The 19,887-nt window shown below is 33.7% G+C and overlaps 1 protein-coding gene across 5 annotated transcripts; it reads right to left on the bottom strand.

Moving 5' to 3' along the window:
* Window positions 1–2,285: 2,285 nt before the first annotated feature.
* On the bottom strand, window positions 2,286–15,477 carry LOC112504527 (polyadenylate-binding protein-interacting protein 12-like). Of its 5 annotated transcripts, none has more exons than XM_025108466.1 (11): window positions 15,191–15,473; window positions 14,586–15,106; window positions 14,251–14,361; window positions 14,096–14,140; window positions 13,935–14,007; window positions 13,743–13,855; window positions 13,587–13,646; window positions 13,461–13,508; window positions 13,306–13,374; window positions 3,442–3,503; window positions 2,286–2,730 (listed from the first exon to the last, which is right to left on the bottom strand). In XM_025108466.1, exons 2-11 carry the CDS (start codon window positions 15,036–15,038, stop codon window positions 2,673–2,675), a joined length of 1,092 nt encoding a protein of 363 aa, XP_024964234.1. In that variant the 5' UTR covers window positions 15,039–15,106; window positions 15,191–15,473; the 3' UTR covers window positions 2,286–2,672. The 5 variants fall into 5 exon arrangements, with proteins under 5 accessions (XP_024964234.1, XP_024964238.1, XP_024964235.1 ...); XM_025108467.1 differs by having other exon boundaries at window positions 2,488–2,730; window positions 15,304–15,477; XM_025108469.1 differs by having other exon boundaries at window positions 2,488–2,730; window positions 14,251–14,358.
* Window positions 15,478–19,887: the final 4,410 nt, after the last annotated feature.

A 19,887-nucleotide genomic window follows, 5' to 3' on the forward strand; every position in this document is an offset into this window, starting at 1 on the left:
AAAAATCTAAGAAAAAAGAATGAGAGGTTTCTAATGTTTAGAGGATGACACCTTATTATGTTTGGTTTCTCCTTTAAGAAGTAAAAATATTAGAAAATAATTTTCAAGTTCAATGCTAAAGAAAGAAAAATTCGCAATAGACCGATCAACATCGATGTCTTAAAAACCATATGAAAGATTACGGATCTTAAAAAAATCATAAATCATCTTTCTTGATACACTCTTCTAGCATCGATGCAAATATATTCTAGCATAATGTTATTCAAGTTCATGGATAAACAAACAAAAAAATACTTATTTTTATGTTCTACATATGCTTAAAAAATGTTATCTTATTTCATCAATGATTCATATGTCATTTTATCCACACAAAAAAAGGATTCATATGCTTGTATAATTCCAATTTTAGTGTGAATGTTTCCAATTAAAAGACGAAGTATTATACTTACATCAATAAAAACCCATATCATATATGTCTTCTTGAATGACGCCTCAAATCAACAAAAATGCAAATCACCTCCACAAAAACTACATAGAGGAAGAATTGAGAGATTAAGAGAGATTGTTATGCTTAAACAATGTTACCTTATTTTATCAATAATTCATATGCCACTTTATCTACACAAAAAATATTCATATGCCTACCTAATTTCAGTTTTAGTGTGAATGTCAACGATTAAAAGACGAAATACTATACTTACATAAGCAAAAACCCATACCATGGTTTGTCTTATTGGATGACGCCTCAAATCAACAAAAATACAAATCGCCTCCAGAAAATTATAACTGAATAGAGAGGAATAATTGAGAGATTAATAGATAGATTATCATAGAGGTATATCATGAAGAGAAGTTGAAAAATTATAACCAAAAAGAAAGAAATAATGTGAGTTAAAAGATCAATTATTAGAGGGAACATGAGTAAGTTGAAGTAGTTGGTGAATATCAAAAATCAAAAATAAATATTGAGGTGAGAAGAATTTGAGAAAAAGAGAGAAATGATAAAGCATTTTCTAGCTTTGAGAAGAGGCAACGTCATTGCACGTGGTTTCTTCTTTAATATATATATATATATATATATATATATATATGTCTTCAATTAAAAGACGAAATACTATACTTACACAAGCAAAAACCCATACCATGATTTGTCTTATTGGATGACACCTCAAATCAACAAAAATACAAATCGCCTCTACAAAATTATAACTGAATAGAAATGAAGAATTGAGAGATTAATAGATAGATTATCATAGAGGTATACCATGAAGAGAAGATGAAAAATTATAACCGAAAAGAATTAAGAATTAATGAGAGTTAAAGATCAATTATTAGAGGAAACATGAGTATGTTGAAGTAATTAGTAAATCTCAAAAATCGAAAATAAATATTGAGGTGAGAAAAACTTGAGAAAAGAAGAGAAAGGATAAAACATTTTTTAGCTTTGAAAAAAGGTCACGTCATTGCACGTGGTTTCTTCTTTAATATAGATATAGATTGTGTATAAACTTTTAGTCATCAAATCAATCGAACTTTCATATTTGTCGTACGGGAAAAGTAATCATGTTTAATGACTACGACTTAATGAAATTAATCACGTTTAAATCAATTTTCTTTTGTTTTTATTTCATTTGCTCAGCAACCTATTTTATTTGCAGACCTTGGTTGCATCAGATACAGAATTTAATAAAGCTTTTGGAAGAACTTCAAAGAAATTTTAATTTCAACACGAAGCTTTCCAACGATTCTGAGTATCCTTAATAATTTTCGGACTCAGTCGATCTCAAACATAAAATAACACTCGTTAAGATCAACCAACCAAGCTTCATAACAACAATGGTCCACTCGACTCATTCAATAATTCGATTAGAATTTCCGGCTCTAGTCGAGTCAAACTATTCGACCATACACTTTCTCAAGCCAAAGTTGGTCATATGTTCATAAATCACATAGTAAAAATATAAATATGATCAAACTTAAACCAACAAACAAGTTAATCGATCAAGTATTCAGCCCTTAACGAGCATCAGGCTCGTGCTCGAACCCTACTTTGAAAAAATTATTCGAACTCTAGCATAGCATTACTTTTCGACCCGAGCTCACTCCACTCGGCTTCACCCCTATGTGTAATCTAAATTGACGAATTTATTTCAAAAACGGATGGTTCAGATTTAAACATAAAAGATCTACGGGACATACTTAAATCCTTGCAGCAGATTCAGACTTTAATTATTATGATAATAATATAAATCATTCCTCAAAAGAAAACAATGGTAACCATGTCTGTCGGACACTAATCCCATTCGATACTAAGTTAACAATCACGCAAATCCTCATATCGTCTTCAGAGGATTTAATCTAGTGACTTATGAAGAGCAAACTCAAGGTTTTACCAGTTGAAAAACGTCTGTCTATATCATATACAATCCGTAAGATAAACGTAAACACCTCAACGTGATAACATGGTCATGATCTAAACCAAGTTAAGCCTCAAACTTCGCCCAAACTCTTAACATTTAAACACAAATCCGTGGATGTATCTGAATTCGGACAGAAACCAGAAACATAAATAACAACATAGTACCATAAAGCCGTTCCTGTTTACCTACATATGTATGTTCAGATATGGCTACGGGCCGTGGATAAGTCTATAATAATGCACCACAGGCCGTTCAGTGCACCACAGGTCGAGGTGCACGTGGACGAACCGGGGTCTTTGAAGGGCTCACCCTGCATCAACAAAGACCATAACTATGTTAACAACCCAACCCAACCCAAACCAAACCAAAAGAACACAGAAAATCCTACTTGAAAGTAGGGTCTAGGGGTACGAGAGTACCCACAGAGGCGAACCCAGAAATTATTTCACCATTAGACCATAAGGGTGAAATCTATAGAGAATTTTCATGATATTAGTTGGTTTGTTGCTATCCTTCGCTAGAGATAATGGGGTGACTTTTTCCCATGCTGTTCTTCATTCTTTTCACAAAATTATTAGAAACCGAAATTGAAAGACTGGATATATTCGCTAAAAAGGGAGTCGAACTCGTCCTCTCGAAGGGTAAGCGTTAAGCTGGCGATTTAGACCATCTCACCCATTTCCGATGTCTATTATATGTTTGGTTTTAAAACATTTCAGGGCACCTATAAAAATTAAGCGGGTACACCTTCATTTCCGCAATTTTTTTTTCAATCGCAACGAGACGATTGAGCAGTAGCATGTACACCCCCTACCCTTGGAGGAAGTCCACCCCTGTGTATGCAAACCAAACCTCTATCCCAAAGAGTAGAATAGTTGTTTCTGTAAAGACTCCCTTTTTTTGCTCTAGTGTGAGCAAACATGTAGCGGGAATAAAGCATATGGTGAACGTAGCACGAGAAAAATAAGAATAAACAGGTATATTGAGAACATATAAAAAGTAAGGAAACGACAACCAGTACCTTATTGGCAATGATCCCAATACTACACCGCTACAGTTCAGAGCTGCAATTGCACTCTCAGCCTGTAAGATTCAACATCCAGATTACAACACTTTGTATTTGTTTTTTGGCATGTGGATCATATGCCAAAATAAGAAATTAATCAACGTAACATTGAACCATGACCAGACCCTTTTTATGGGTCATGCTAAAATGAAAAGATTAGGCCCGGTTAAGGAGATTTTATTTATATTCATATGAGGTGGCATGTGATCAGGATTGGTGATAGATACTGCATTTGAAAGGAACAAATATAGTAAAACTTCATAACCAACCCAAAAGAAGTAATAAAGAACTCAACAATATAAAATTAATACCTATCTATACAAAATAAAGTGGTTCAGCCTATACAACATATCAAGGTAAAGAAGAATCATATCTATAACCTCTAGAAAATTGATATAGAAAAACAACATTCACAAGATAAGGGGAAAATTGGATGTAACCAAGATTCATAAGCTCTAATCTTACATCTTACAAATTTTGTGAAGAAACTACATTTCAAACCAGTTGGTAGTTGGGTATGGCCAAAAGTGAAATTCGATAAGAATGAGATGCCAGGATATCTATATAACTTGTGAAACTATGTTATGTATGGCAATACAACATAAACAAAGAATAATAAATTACCAAGCTATTACTCCAGCTAAGTACTCGTTAAAACAGGCACATTTATGCCAAAGGAAGCATGTTGAAATCATATATTCATTGACAGCCGTTGCTGCTGCTGTCTGATACCAAGAGTCGGGATTTACATCAGGAAGCATTATTCCAGACTAATTGGGGTAGGCTAAAATTGTAATCCATAGGGCTCCCGGACATTTACAGCATCCTTTGACACACTCCTATCTACGGCCAAAACCCTTCGGTACCATAATTGTGATCACTATGATAAAATCGAATGGAATAAAAGACGTCTTCCAATCTATACGTAATGAACAAATAAAATAAATGCAAATCCCACATGGAAGATGTCTGCACCTACTTTACAGCTAAAGCTTCATAGATATTTACCAGGGAGGAAAATGCAATCCCCAACAAATGTCGTGTCGAACCAACCATCCTTACTCAGACCAAATGAAGAGGGTCTGCTTCAGAGCCAACCATCCTTTAGTGGGCCTTGTTCTACGCTTCCACCTCATAATACTCTTACTCTGACCTACGACGGTACAAATGGTGCAAAAGGAGCTCGGACTTGTGGCATGGGATCAAACTCAACAAGAATATCAAGACATCTGATATCATATATCTGAGCTGCTCTACAAAATCATGAGGTGACTACGATCTTTGTAGAAAATATAAGCATACACATCGTAAGACAACCAAGAGGTAGATGCCATCCCCGACCTACAAGCAGGAAACTGTCCTTTACGTATCTTCCTGGCCTTTATGATGAAGATACTCAATGAGGCCCTCACAAATACAGTGGAATGGTTGATGCGAATAACCACTGATCTTTTTTGATGTAAATGGATGGAAAAAGGGGCTTGGGAAAACAAAAAGACAACTGGATGAAAAATAAGAACAATGCAAAGATATGATCTACATTCAACATGGATGCAATTTTATAGAATTTGGTATTAAGATTTCTCCAAAGACAGAGCATTATGCTCGAACAGAAGCATAATCACTTGCCTTAATTTGATTTGTAACAAAAACGTAGAAGCCTCAAGAGTAGCCTTGCATTGGAAAAAGCGTAGACAAAAGTCTCACACTATGCCTATCCATCCAACCATAAATCTCTAAAAGTTGAGCATGATCTTGCATGTGTACAATCTTTCAATGGTTCTGCATAGGCTTACACTATAGCAGTTAGGTTCGTGTATTTAAAGTTTCTGCTATTGTTGGGCGAGTTTTCAGGAGGCCAGCAAATACCTAGGTCTCTTTTTGCACCACAAAAACATGTTATTGAGAAGATGACTCTTCTAAACCTTTTCAATAGCCTCCACAGTGTACACTATGATAGGATGAACTAGAAGATTCCACCTCTGGAAAGCGCCTACATCTTATGGCTTAAGCCGCTGTTCCCATTTCCTCGCTGACCCATGATGCAAAAGGTACGCCATTAGAGTGAGCGAGCTTGAATGTCTCCACTTTAATCATTCATTCCAGATTGATATTGACAAGCAATGTCATATTAAACCATCATCTCATGACTCAGGGGAGGAAGATATGCCAAACCCATAGGTTACTCTTCCAGGATGCAATAAACCCAAAGCCATGTTACCTTTGTAGTTTTTAGTTTTAGTTTTTTTTATTTCCATTGGTCAATTCATAGGCATGACTGTAATAGTTACATGCTTTATAGAATATTTTTGTTTTTGGGCCTGCAGATATGGTTTTCAAAGTGTATTATTTCCTTACATATAGCTAATTATTTATTTCCGTAATTCATTCTGACCTAATTAAAGAATATGTTAATATGGTTTAAAATTACATGGATTATATTGAGGGCTAGCTTTACATTTATTTCAGTTTTTTTCTGTTACAAGGATTGATTTCGGGATTGAGCCAAAACCACAAGTAATCTCACGGAAGGTTTGCATTATAATAGTCTGGATTAGCTCACAAGTAATCTCACGGAAGGTTTGCATTATAATAGTCTGGATTGATTTATCTTCTTACATTTGCTAGTAACTCATGTGGTCCCAATGGAAAGGCATAGTGGTCAATACCTTGGGGCCTTGTGTGTGGCATGTCTTAGATTTGATTCCCTGCCAGGCAATGAGCCCCTTTGACGGTCACACTCACTGGTTGAAAGACCTAAAATTTGCTATGTTCATATAGAAAGGAATGCTTTGCATGATCCCTCTTGGACAAGTTGAGGCCAAGGTTGCCACAAACCAGTCACAAAAAAGAAGTCCAGTTTGAAGGTTCTTGTATCAGATAGTTTGACTTTCTCATGTTATCCACATCCTCAGGCCTATCACACCTTTAAGGGTTAAACTCCGAATAAATTTCACTTTCAGAAACTCGGAGAATAGGGGGTTCCCTAGGAAAACACTCCGATCCTTAAGTTGGCACAGGTGTTTCATGGAGAATAGAGGGTTCCCAGGGAAACCACTCCAATGCTTTATACTCCTACCATGCATGATTATGGTGATGACACACCTTCTCCTTAGTCCATTCCTTATGCCCCGTTTGGTTCACACGATTCTGACGAAATCTGGAGGAATTGAAAGGGTCAATTCCGTTAACCAAATTCCATTATGGCGATTACTCTTCCCATGTAATGGAACTGAATTCCATTCATTTCACCAACCATGGATTTCATCATTCCATCATAGAGGGGAAGGAATTGAATTCCAGTCCAACCAATTTTTTAAAATGAAAAAACTACCCCCATAAAACCCTAGAGGGCGTTTGGTTTGGAGCAAGTTTTTAGAAGGAATAGACTCTGTCAACGAAATTGGAATTTGGAAGGAATTGGAATGGAATGTTATAAGGTTTGACCAAGTGTTTAATTGGCAGGAAGTGGGATGTAATTTGTCAAATTAATTGGAATCTTTTTGTATGGTTTACAGAGAAATTGGAATGAAATAGTGAAAAAGTCATGACTTCGGGCGTGGCTAGCTCCCACCGTGTGACGGGCGTGTACACCGCAAAGGAATGGATCACCGCCGTATGGCTGACTGGCGATTACTAGTGATTTCGGCTTCATGCAGGAGTTGCAGCCTGCAATTCGGACGCGGGATCATGACCCTTTGTCCCGGCCACTGTAGCACGTGTGTCGCCGAAGGCATAAGGGGCATGGCAAATACTCTAGACAATAGGTATTTTAGCTGGTATTCTTGTAATTGGTTTAGTAGACATTTTTTAATGGTTCATATTCCGAAGTGGGGTTCATTTGGGATAGTAAATTAGTCATCGGATGGATCAAGTTGTAGACATGAAAGCATAACAACTCAATGGATTCACTTCTTTGTTTGCCTAATTTGAGGGAGACAATAACAATACCCTTTCTTTGAGTTGTTTTTCTTAAATCATTGATAATAATAAAATTAACACTTAATGTGAAAACAATATGCAAATTACAATTTATTGAATCACATATAAACATAAAAACGCGTAATAACAAATATAATAATAAAACAAACCTTTGATACAAACATAAAATTTGTTAATAAACCATTATTACACTTGTATTGAGGTTACCAAACCATAACATACAAGCAATAAGTACCAAAAATAGGAGTTCATAGACATTTACGGACCGGTGAGTGGTCTAACATAAACCAATAAGTACCAAAAGAAAATTATAGACCGGTAACTGGTCCAACATAAACTGGACCAAAAATATGTAAAAAATGTGTTATCTAACCAATAATAACAACCAACCGGTTGTCGTTCTCGAAGCAAAACCATCACTGATCCAACATGAACCAGACACCCAATTTTCTCGCATCTCTTCCTTCAAGCTCCAAAAAGTTATCATAGATTCGGGCTCACGTGTTATCTTTCACAATGCAGTAAACACTTTTGTTTCAGAAAATGTTTCAAATTTCTCAAGTTCATCAACGATCATGGAAGTTCTTTTTGAACTTACCGCTTCAACTTCCACCACAATTACAGATGCTCTCATAAGTTTATCCCAAGCATAAATGTCGCATTATTGATTACCTCTTGCAAAGTATCAACTATGCCTTTTCTTTTCTTGGTATCACTTATACATTCTTGGATTTGCACTTTTTTTGTGCATTAGAGGCATAATCGTGCGCATCAGAAACATTATCCTCAAATTGGTTTATACCTTCTTCCATCTCCATAACATCTCTCACTCTATCCTTACCAAAAAACAATGTACAGATCCTCTAAATGAGGAAATGTCTTGTTCATCCATTTCTGCTGCCTCTTTATGAACCTATTATATGTAAAATCATAATATTTAATTACAAGCCAACAAAATATAATTACAATTCTAGAACATAATAAACTAGTATGCACCTGCACGAGGTGGTTCAACAATCATACAATATTTTTTTCTGTCAAAACCAAACCCACTAGTAGTCTTAGTACCATGCAACATGTTATAAACAACCTGCCAATATTTTTTCATTGTCTTTATCCTTGATTTAGTATAGGCTTTAGCCAATATACCATAATGTTGTAAATACTCGGATTGTGATCCATTGTCATCTTTAAATCCTCCGTTATTTGTCATATTCACCAAACTCTCGACAAGTTTAGCATCTTCGAGTGTAAACCAAACCTAATAGTTTCTTCTATGGCTCCTCATATCGATGATAATACAAACATAAACAAGCACAACAAAATACAACCATTAAAGCAAGGAAACTAGTACAACCATAAATTTGTTACAAAATCATCACTTCAATAGATTCATTACAAAATTTTGATAGATTCACATCAATTTTTAGCACTCTAAGATTCAAACATATTTTGAGCTAAATTATCTATAAATGCAGTCCACATGTTTGATGTCTCAACATAAGTGATAATATCATCATCTCCCATTCGAACATCCGACTCATATTCATTCTCAAATGGATCAACTTGTATTTCTTGCCTAATAATTATGGAGAAGACAACATGCCATTATGATCTTATTTTGAAGGTCAACCAGATAATACAAGTTATCTCTCAATATACCAAATCTTGCCTTCAAAATTACAAAAATATCTTTCTATAGCAATTCTTGCAAAAGAATGTTTAATATTGAAAAATTATTTTGTAGTTGTTGGCTCTCACTCCAATCATTATTTAAATGATACTTTTGACCTCTATATGGGAAGGGGAAACCCTCCGCATTTGCATCCATGCAGTAATAACCTGGCACTGGCACCTTCAATCCATGTGGCCTAAGAAGTGCATCTTCAAGAACTCTTATCATTAGTGGTTGAACCCTCTCATCCGGGTAACATACAAAGATACATTGTATCTTGTGAACACACATATAATACATTTGTGGCAATATCACCTTTTCTCATTTTGTATCTATCTTTGTGTTTAGGTGGCACTAAACACTTCATTATGTTATCTAAGCTCCTAAAACCATTCCAAATCCAAGAATTCAAGTAGCAAACCATTTGTTTTTTCTTGGTTCTAGAATTGTTTAGGAGCTCTAGATGGAACATATACAAAGTGTTTAATGTCACTTGAAGACGGACCTAGATATAGAACGAGCAAAGATGATACTGCCACAAACCTATTAAGTGTGTTTACAGGATATGCTACAAATCTGTGTGTTACGTGGATGGGAGGGTTAAGATGCATATGGTAGAGTTCTTCGAGATGAGTTTCTTACAACACATAGATTGAAGGTGCCAAGTCAGGTTACTACTTAGGTGGATGTTGGATACACAAAGAAGGAGGGTTTCCCCGCCCCATATCGAGGTCATAGGTATCATTTAAATGATTGGCGTGAGAGAAACCAACCAACAACGTAAAAAGAATTTTTCAACATGAAACATTCTTCTGCAAGAAATGTAATAGATTGATGTTTTGCATTTTGAAGGCAATGTTTGGTGTATTAAGAGATAACTCATATTATGTGGTTGACCTCAAAAATATGATCATAACGGCATATTTTCTTCTCCATAATTTTATTAGGCAAGAAATGTCAATTGATCCAATTGAGAATGAATGTGAATGGGATGTCGGATCTAGAGATGATAGTATTACTTCTGTTGGGACATCAAACATGTGGATTGCATTTAGAGATAGTTTAGCTCAAAATATGTTTGATTGGACTGCCACAAATTGATGGGAATCCATCAAATTTGTGTTGCATTTGTAATGAAGTTATGTGACTATTGAATTGTTGATTTTGTAATGAATTTATGGTTGTATTTGTTTGCACGTTTTGAAGATTGTATTCTTGTTGCACATTTGAATGTTTTATGTTTGTGTTATCATAGGTATGACGAGCCATGGAAAAAACTATTGAGATTGGTTTGCACTTGAAGATGCTAAACTTGTTGAGAGTTCAGTGAATATGGTAAATAACGGAGGATTTGAAGCTAACAAATAGATTCAAATATGGGTATTTATAATATGGAACAACCTTAAAGAATCACTACCCAGTTTTTGTATAATAGGTAAATCAATATGGAGTCAAGGATAAAGACTATAAAAAAAGATTAGCAGGTTGTTTATGACATGTTGAAAGGTACTAATACTAGTTGGTTTGGTTTTGATGGCGAAAAATAGTATGACTGCTAAACCACCGGTCTGAGTCTTAAGTGCAGGTACATACTAGTTTGTTATGTTCTAAAATTGTAATTTTATTTTGTTGCTTTGTAATTGAATGTTATGACTATGATATGTAATAGGTTCACAAAGAGGTAGCTAAATGAAAGAACACAACATTTCCTCATTTTGAGGATTTGTGCATTCTTTCTTGGGAAGGATTGACCTTTAGAGGAATAGATGAGAGATGTTATGGATATGGAGATATACAAGCAATGAGGAGAACCTTTCTGATGTATGCAGTTAATCCCAGTGCAATAGAGGATTGCAGTCGTCAGAGGAACAACGGCTAAAATAGCGATGGTTTAAAGCGGTGCCACATTTAATGGCACTAATCACCGCGATTGTCCCTAAATAGCACTCGGCTAAAATGCAATTTTTCAGAGTCGTTTTAGTGTTTGGGGATTTAGGCTTTTTTAACTATTCTACGGGCTTTGTTTTAATATTTATTAGGCTTGTTTTAGCTTTAGTTGGCCTAACATAAGGCTTAAAGCAACTACTCTTTTAGTTGACGTAATTTAAATCGTCCCTAAGGCTCCATGCCCTCTCATCCCTTATCAAACTCCCATTTTCTTCAAAGCTTCGATTGTACCAGGTCAATTGGCTCCAGCCTACACGACAATTGCACCAAAACATTCATTCTAAGCTTCGACTCTATTACTATTTTGCTTGAATGCTTTTGTAGTTTGATTTATATTACTTGATATGTATTGGGCACACAATATATTAAGTTTTCTTATATATAGATTTTCGTATTTTTTTGTGAACCTAAATTTTTTATTGTTTTACCACCACAATCGACCACATCAACCGCTTAGTTTCTGATGTGCAAGATGATGTCTCTTATGCACAAACAAATGTGCGAAGTCGAGATTGTACAAGTAGTACTAAGAAAAGAAAAGATAGAATTGATCCTTTGCACGGGATAATCAGTAACGTGATATTTACATTTGGGGATAAACTTATGAAAGCATGGAAGTTGAAGTGGAAAACTCAAAAAGAACTTCCATGATCGTTGATGAACTTGAGAAATTTGAATCATTTTCCAAAACAAAAATGTTAACTGCATTGCAAAAGATAACATGTGAGCCCAAATCCATGATAACTATTTTTGGACCTTGAAGGAAGGAAGACGAGAAAATTGGGTGATGGTTTGCTTTGGTAACAACACAATGGGCCGGTGGCCATTATTGCTTGGAGTAAACATTTTTTGTTTCTATTTATGGGTCAGGTTTATGTTGGACCAATGGCCCGTCTAAATATTTTTGGTGCTTATTGGATTATATAGACCAATGACCGGTCTATAAATGTATATGAACTCCTATTTTTGGTACTTAATGCTTGCATATTATGGTTTGGTAACCTGAATACATGTGCAAGAATTCAGTAACAATATTTATATTTTTATTTGATTTGATAACTAGTATCAACAATTTGGTTTATGATTATATTTGTTTTATTTTTATGTTTTTTATATGATTTAATAAACGATAATTCTGGTTATGTTATTATTAGACTCTAGCTTATGTCAGCTACTTTGCCAGGGTACAACCTTGTGTCCCTTGTTCGGCTGATATGAGGCAGGTCTTCAATTATTGTTTTCCAAGGGTGATGTCATGCACAGACAAGATACAATGCTATTTATTCATGAGATAAGGGCATATCATATGGAATTCTCCTAATTGTCCTAATACCGAGAATACTACCTCTCGAATAACTCTCGTCCTCAATAGTGATGAATAAACATTAAGAAAAGTATATGGGGCTAGGATTCACATCAAAGATACACTAAGATCACTTCAGTATCTCACTTGAAGGTGATCCACTCCAGCTTATTCATTATGGTGATTGGCTATGCACCTCTAGGAGAGCTAGCTAGTCTCTTCAGCCTTGTTAGGTTAAAAGCACATAATGTATCAGCCCCATCACCATCTTCATATAAAGTTCATACAACCAAAGAAAACTCTCAAAACTGTTTTTATTCAATCATCCAACCATGTATATTAAGACTAACAATAAAGATGGATAACAATAACAAGAACGAATAAGAGAGAGAAATACTTAACAATCACCCTAAAAGTTACTGGAAAATGAAAAACATTCACAATCACGATGCTTCAATGTTATGACCCTCATTATTCTTCCCTCCATTCAAAAAAATTCAACCTCGAATTTTGAAGTGTGCATTTAACATGTGAGTAATGTTTGGGGTATAATTTGTAGTCTGAAGTCCATGTAAGCATGGGCCTGAAATTAGTTTCTATTGAACTCCATTTCACACTAGAAGTCTATATATATGAGAAAATCTAATTGACTTAAGTTTTTGAACTAAATGCATTATTGTTCTACCCGAGAAGGAAAGATGAAGCCATGTAAAGTGTTAAATGAAGTGGGTATGATCAATAATCTCACTATAAACCAGATATATCCAAGTAAACTAACAATAGAAAAGAAACTGTAGCATGTTTCATTAGAAACCCGATCACTAGGTAATCAAAGCAAAATTTATTAGCAATAGAAAAGAAACTGTAGCAAGCCCCCTTTATATTAATCTAATAAAAAAATCGAATGCAGATATTCAAAGCAATAAATCTGCTTAAAATCTTAGAAAATTACCATCACGAACTCCACAAATGCAATACGAGTTGAGTGATGATAATCTCCAAGCAACCTTAAGCGGTAGACCTTCGAAATGAAAAAAATCCACAATACATAGTTAACAACAATTCAAGACAACAGCTTTTGCAGATGTCATATGGAAAATCACGAACCTCGCCACAAAGTGATTCAAAGAAGAGCTTCACATCTGCCTGAGTGACCTGCTTCAAATAAAATAGATCATGCATCTGCTAGCGTTTATCAAATGCATTTACAACAAAAGAAAAGTTCTCTATTACCTTCTTATCGATGTTAGTACAATAGATGGTTCTTGCACACATTTCCCTTTCATCTTCAGACTAAAAACAAATAAAATTAATGCTGGTATAAGCAGAATTGCATATAAATATTTATTCTAGCTTCACAAGTCACGAACCCTGATGAAAGAATCTTACCCGGGGCAAAAAAGTTGGATTCACTGGTGCAATTGCAGTTTTTGAAGGCAGCACCCGAACTGGGTAGTATCCGAGCATAGTTCCACCCAGACTCAATGCGTTCCTTGCACCTTCTGCAACAACATTATGGACCATGCTATGTAAGTAAATAGAGAACGCTTACTGAAAGTATGGAAATTTATATTAGCATACCCTCATCGGTGAACTCTATAAAGGCAAATCGAAGAACGGAATTAGGGTCACCACACACACGGCAATCCACAACCTATTGATATTAAGAAGGCAAGGTTAGACAATTAGTTACAAGCAATAGCAGTCCCAACAAAAACAAAGACATCAATATATATCTTTACCTGTCCACAATTAATAAAAAGGGCTGCAAGTTGCTCTTCAGTTACCTAAATCAGACCAACCCAGATGAGCAAATAAAGAATGAAACAGAAAATTATTACAAACAGCAAACCAAGCTAGAATGATATCAGACACCAAGTATTTATAGCTTATTTACCTGATGATCAATGTCAGACACATAGACCGTTCTCTTAATGACATCTTCACGTTGTGCCATGCTAGTTCGGCTATTCATCCTCCGCTTCCCATGATTGAAGTTGCTCTTCTTCTAGCGATAACCATTAAAATCCCCAGAACAATCAACACCAGAAACACAAAAAAACCCAACAACCCAATACTTGTATTCTGTTCTTTCTTGCTAATATACACAAAAACAACCTTTGTTATTTTTGCTAATAACCCCATCTATTCCATAATAAGAATCATCAGAAGCCCAGAAATATGAAATAGTCAAAGCAAAAATCAAAATAGGGATGATGGTATCGAGCATACCCGTCTAGCAGAATTTCCATTGGAATTGGCATTTGTGAAGGCGGTGTTGTTAGTTTGAAGTAGGAAATTGTTGATGGCGGCATAACCAAAGTGAGCAGCAGGAGATGGTGGTACTAGAAAGGACCTCGTTTGGTTGTTGGAAAGCGAAGGGGGAACAAATTCTGCAGCCATGGGATTCAATTTTGACAGCATTTCGGCCAAATCCCTCATTTCCTTTTTAAAACCCTCTTCCTCCTGATCAACACCATTCATCGCCATCTGATGCTGATGATTGTTTGAGACACTGTTACCATATAACAGACCACCATTCCCATTAGGTGTCGTCATCTTCTTCTGCTGATCAGAACTCTGATGCTGATCACTCGACCTCGACTTCGAAATCGATGATTTTGACTGATCAACATCGTTTGGTTCCACATGATTATTCGACCCACCATTCTCAACAACAGCCATGATATCGATCGCCTCACTGACTGAACACTAGACTCAAAAGGGGATTCTTTCTCTTCTGCAAATTTTACCTGATCAAATCCACAAATTGACTTCAAAATGATATAAAAAAACCCGACGCAATTCATTTGTACAGCAAACAAAAAAGACATTACCTGATTGAGGAGTCTAAAGAAAAATACCCATCAAGGGAATTCAGCTTAAAGATCGTCAGTTATAATTTAGTTGAAAAAGACTACCAAGAAAGAGGGATTCGTTCTTTACTAACATAATACCATTTCCAGTTATGCTTGAGAGAGAGAAAAAGAAAGCGGTGAAGAATTCATCAACCTAAACACGAAGTTTCGAGAGAGAGAGAGAGAGAGAGAGAGAGAGAGGAGAGAGGTGTCTTCTTCGGATCGTCCGTTTTGAGCACACCACTTTTTGGAGTCTGGACCCTCTCTCATGGCACAACATCCAAAAACATATATATGAACCAATAAATGTATAATGGGATAACATTGTAATCCGTTAACCATTATACAAAAAATACTGGTTACAAACTTACAATTAATATTAAAAGCAATAACATAAATTTCAATTTAATATAATTTTTTATTTTAACCTCCTCCGAGTTATTATAAAGATATTCAGAATCATCATTTGATTCATTCTCTTGTATGGCTTGAGCATAAATAGGGGTATTACCCTTTTTTGTTTTGAAAAATTCCTGAAATTCCTTATAAAGGGGATCTTCAGGTTGAGGAATATTTGAAGAAGCTATAAGCTGTCTATTGCCTTGTTGGATTATAAATCCACGACCACGACCACGACCTCTTCCTCTACTATTAGTAGGGGAGAGAACTCTTCATGTATTATGAGGAATCATTCTGCAAATATTTACGAGTAAGAAAATCAGGAAGACTATTATCTGTCCCTTTTCTATAAATAATATTAAAATCAAATGGTGCTAAATGAGCTTGCCATCTAGCAAACATTTGTTTTGAAACATCATGTTTAAAATCTTTAGTAAACATATATTTTGCAGATTGACAATCAGTAATAATTGTAAACTGCTGATTATATAAATCATCTTGAAATTTTAAAACACATTTAACAATTGCTAAAATTTCTTTAGCAGTTGTAGAATAATTTTTCTGAGAATTATTCCATTTTCCTGAACAGAATCTAATAATATATATCTTACCTGATTCAGGATGGGTTTGTCTTAATATACCACCATAACCCAAATCAGATGCATCAGTTTCAATAATTTTATCCCAATTAGGATTTGCTAAAGATAAACAAGGTAAAGATTTTATTTTTTCTTTAATTATTTGAACAGCTTTAGTATGTATGTTGTTCAGTCCATGGTTTAGGATTATTTTTTAATCTTTCATATAAAATTGTAGTTTCTTTATACAAATCTTTATAGAATGGTGCCACATAATTGACACTACCCAAAAATCTTTGTAATTGATTTTTATCAGTAATTTCATCAGGAAATTTATTAGAAAAATCTATACTTCTTTGAATAGGAATAATATTTCCTTGTCCAATGTTATGACCAAGGAATCTAATCTTAGTTTGAAATAATAACATTTTTGGTTTAGATATAACTAGACCATTTTTTATAATAATTTTCTCAAACAAATATAAATGTTTAAAATGGGTTTCAATATCTTTTGAAAAGATTAAAATATCATCTATATAAACAATAATAAAATTACTAAAAGGATAAAAGATATCATTCATAATTTTTTGAAATTCAGAAGGAGCATTTTTAAGCCCAAATGGCATAACATTCCATTCATATTGACCAAAAGGAACATTAAATGCAGTTTTATAACGATCAGATTCATTTATTTGAATTTGCCAATATCCAGATTTTAAATCAAATATATGAGTTAATATCTTTTCTATATAAACAAAAGGAACATTAAATGCAGTAATCATCGTTCATTAATCAAAACTATACATCATAGGCAAATCTTCATGTAGATATGCATATAGGAAAATATCACATTTTCCCTTTTCCCTTACCATCTGTGCCTTATGCAATACATATTTAAAATCACAAAATGAGGGTTAGACCGAAAGGTCTCTTGAATTACGCTATTTATGATATTGCAGGGTGAAATCACCAAAACCTTTATGAAAACAACTTTTCATATATATAACAAACATATTAACAAATAGGGACATATTACCAGTTCCTCTTCACTTCCTCCTACTTGTAAAAACTTTCTTTGTAATATTTAAGAGAAATTTAGCCTAAATGACAGGCTAAATCTCTGTTAAACAATCTTTAGATGAAGAAGACAAATATATATAGTCCTGGCTACTATACTGGTTAAATCATGAGTTAATCAAAGTCTGGGATAATCTTCATAATCTGAAAACATAATGATCAATGTCCATAAGTCGTGCATTAGGCCGTTGTTAGCCATGTGAAGGCGTATTAAGGCCATTAAGTCATTGACTCGGACTAGTATCATCCCGTTTAGAGATTATTGTTTGATTTGAAAACCCCATGACTCGATTAATATGTGGTTTAACCAGAAGGAGTGTGTGTATACACCTCAATATGGTATCAGAGCCATGTATATTTGTTCTTTGAATTCTGAAGATTGTTTAACACTCTGTATAAACATGAATTTGTTTCAAGTTTTCCATAAGAAAACTAAAAATAATGTTAAAAATAGCTTAATTGAAGAATATGAATTTCCAAAGAATTTAGATCTCTTAAATAAATGGACAATTCCAAAGATACAACCTAAAATTTTATATGAATTAGGTACTTTTGAAGAATTAGGTTTTATTCAGTCAGTTAAAACTACTGAAGAAAATCTTACTGTGAATGAAAATGAAATGACTATTAAATTATTAAATCAAGCAGATATTATTAGATATCAAGAAAAATTTAATTACCTTCATATAGGATTAGTTCAAATTGCTTTTAAACCTTTAACTTTACAAGGTTTACCAGAATCATTTTTAGCTGTATTAAGAGATGCTCGAAATARAAATTGGAAACAATCACTAATGGGTATTATACAATCTAGTCTGGCACATGGTCCAGTATATTTTAATGTTTATCCTAATTTACAATTATCGTTATCCGATGTTAATATATTAGATGCTTTAACTTTGAATGTTAAAAMACATGGTTATAATTATACAACARGATCTGAATTAATAGGTGTATGTTATAGAATATATTATAGWCCATTAGTTACAATGAATCCTAGATGTAAGAGATGRCAAAAGATGAATAATGAAACAATTTTAATAGAAAGTAATTTAGATACTTCTAAAATTACAACTAGAAGGGCTATAAAATGGGATGAAATTGAATTTCCTAAACAATGGGTTTTAGAAGACACAATTCCTCCAAAACCAMAAACTACTAATAAAATAACTAATATAATACAAACACCAGATGGTAATATTGAAATTGAATTTGAAAAGAATTCTGAAACATTAATTGAAAAATCTTTATCTAGATCTACTTCTACTAGGTCTTTCATATCACCTATAGAATATCCARTTGAAAAAACTCCAGCAAGAGCTTCAACTTCTCAAATTAATAGAAAAATAGAGCATTTAAAATTTAACAATAATATTGTTCAAACAGATGAGGATACYRCTGCCTCAGAAATAAATTTTGAATTTTAATGGATAGTATGATTTATGTGATGGATAATATAATTGATTTTTCTAAAGGATCTATGGCAAGACTGCATATCAGTCAAGAATTTAATCAAGAAAAATGGAARCCATTTAGAGAATGGTTTTTTGAAACCTTTTCAAAAGATGAGCTAACATCTTTTCAAAATGAATTTTATAATCAAGCAAATCATCTTAACAAAATTATATATTTTGTTCTATGGTTTTGTTACACTTATCTTCAAAATTATTTAAATACTATTGAAAGAGAATATACTCTTGCTAATGGAAATATACAAAAATCTGTTTTCCCTCCACAACAATCCTTTGCTATTACGAAAGAAAATCAAACAATTCATTTTTCAGCCTATCAAAAACTAATTGAAAGTCCTCATATTTCTATCACTGTTGATCATATAAATAAATTGATTCAACAACAAAATTGTCAAGGTATATACTCAATAATATTAGGGGAAAAAATACAATCTTTACATGAAAAGATAGATAAGATAAATGAAATACTTGCTAAGAAAAAACAAATAGAAACAATATCTAAACAAGATAAAATTATGGCTACAATTCAACCTCCACATGAAATAAAAGATTATAAATTAAAAGATACATCTAAATTAGAAGAAGTYTTAACYAATATTGAATCAAAAATTTCCAAATTAAATATTAATACCTTAAATAAAGAATCTTCTGATAAAGAATCTATTCAAATATCTGATTCAGAAGATATGAATCTTCGAATCAATAAAATTCAATATGCAACTAAACCTCAAATGGGTAGATATTATTATCCTAGACCAACTCCTCAGGACGTTTTGCATGAAGAATTATCTAATACTAATTATCATGGTAAGAGCATTTATGAATGGAATATTGATGGTCTTACGGAAAGACAAATTTATAATATGACACATAGAATGGTTATGTATAGTACAATTGCTAAGAATGYAGGAAATAATGATATTAATATAGCTCATATGCTGATAGCAGGTTTTACTGGTCAACTTAAAGGCTGGTGGGATAATTATTTATCTGAAAAAGATCAATTTAATATTATTAATGCTACTAAAATAATAGATGATCAACCTGTTTCTAATGCTGTTTATACTTTGTTAATTAACATAATTGAACATTTTACAGGAAGATGGTCTGATAATTCTGAAAATATTAGAACCTTATTAAATGGTTTACA

The sequence above is a fragment of the Cynara cardunculus genome, unplaced genomic scaffold (genome assembly GCF_001531365.2).
Source record: "Cynara cardunculus var. scolymus isolate 2C unplaced genomic scaffold, CcrdV1 Un_Scaffold_5891, whole genome shotgun sequence".
In the NCBI taxonomy this organism is placed as follows: domain Eukaryota; kingdom Viridiplantae; phylum Streptophyta; class Magnoliopsida; order Asterales; family Asteraceae; genus Cynara; species Cynara cardunculus.

Coding starts and splice junctions, on each gene's coding strand:
- LOC112504527 (XM_025108466.1), bottom strand. CDS start 15,038: ATGGCTGTTGTTGAGAATGGTGGGTCGAATAATCATGTGGAACCAAAC. Junction 13,375..13,460: donor TTGAATCACTTTGTGGCGAG/GTTCGTGATTTT, acceptor TTCATTTCGAAG/GTCTACCGCTTAAGGTTGCT. Junction 3,504..13,305: donor CATTTGTGGAGTTCGTGATG/GTAATTTTCTAA, acceptor TGAATCTTACAG/GCTGAGAGTGCAATTGCAGC.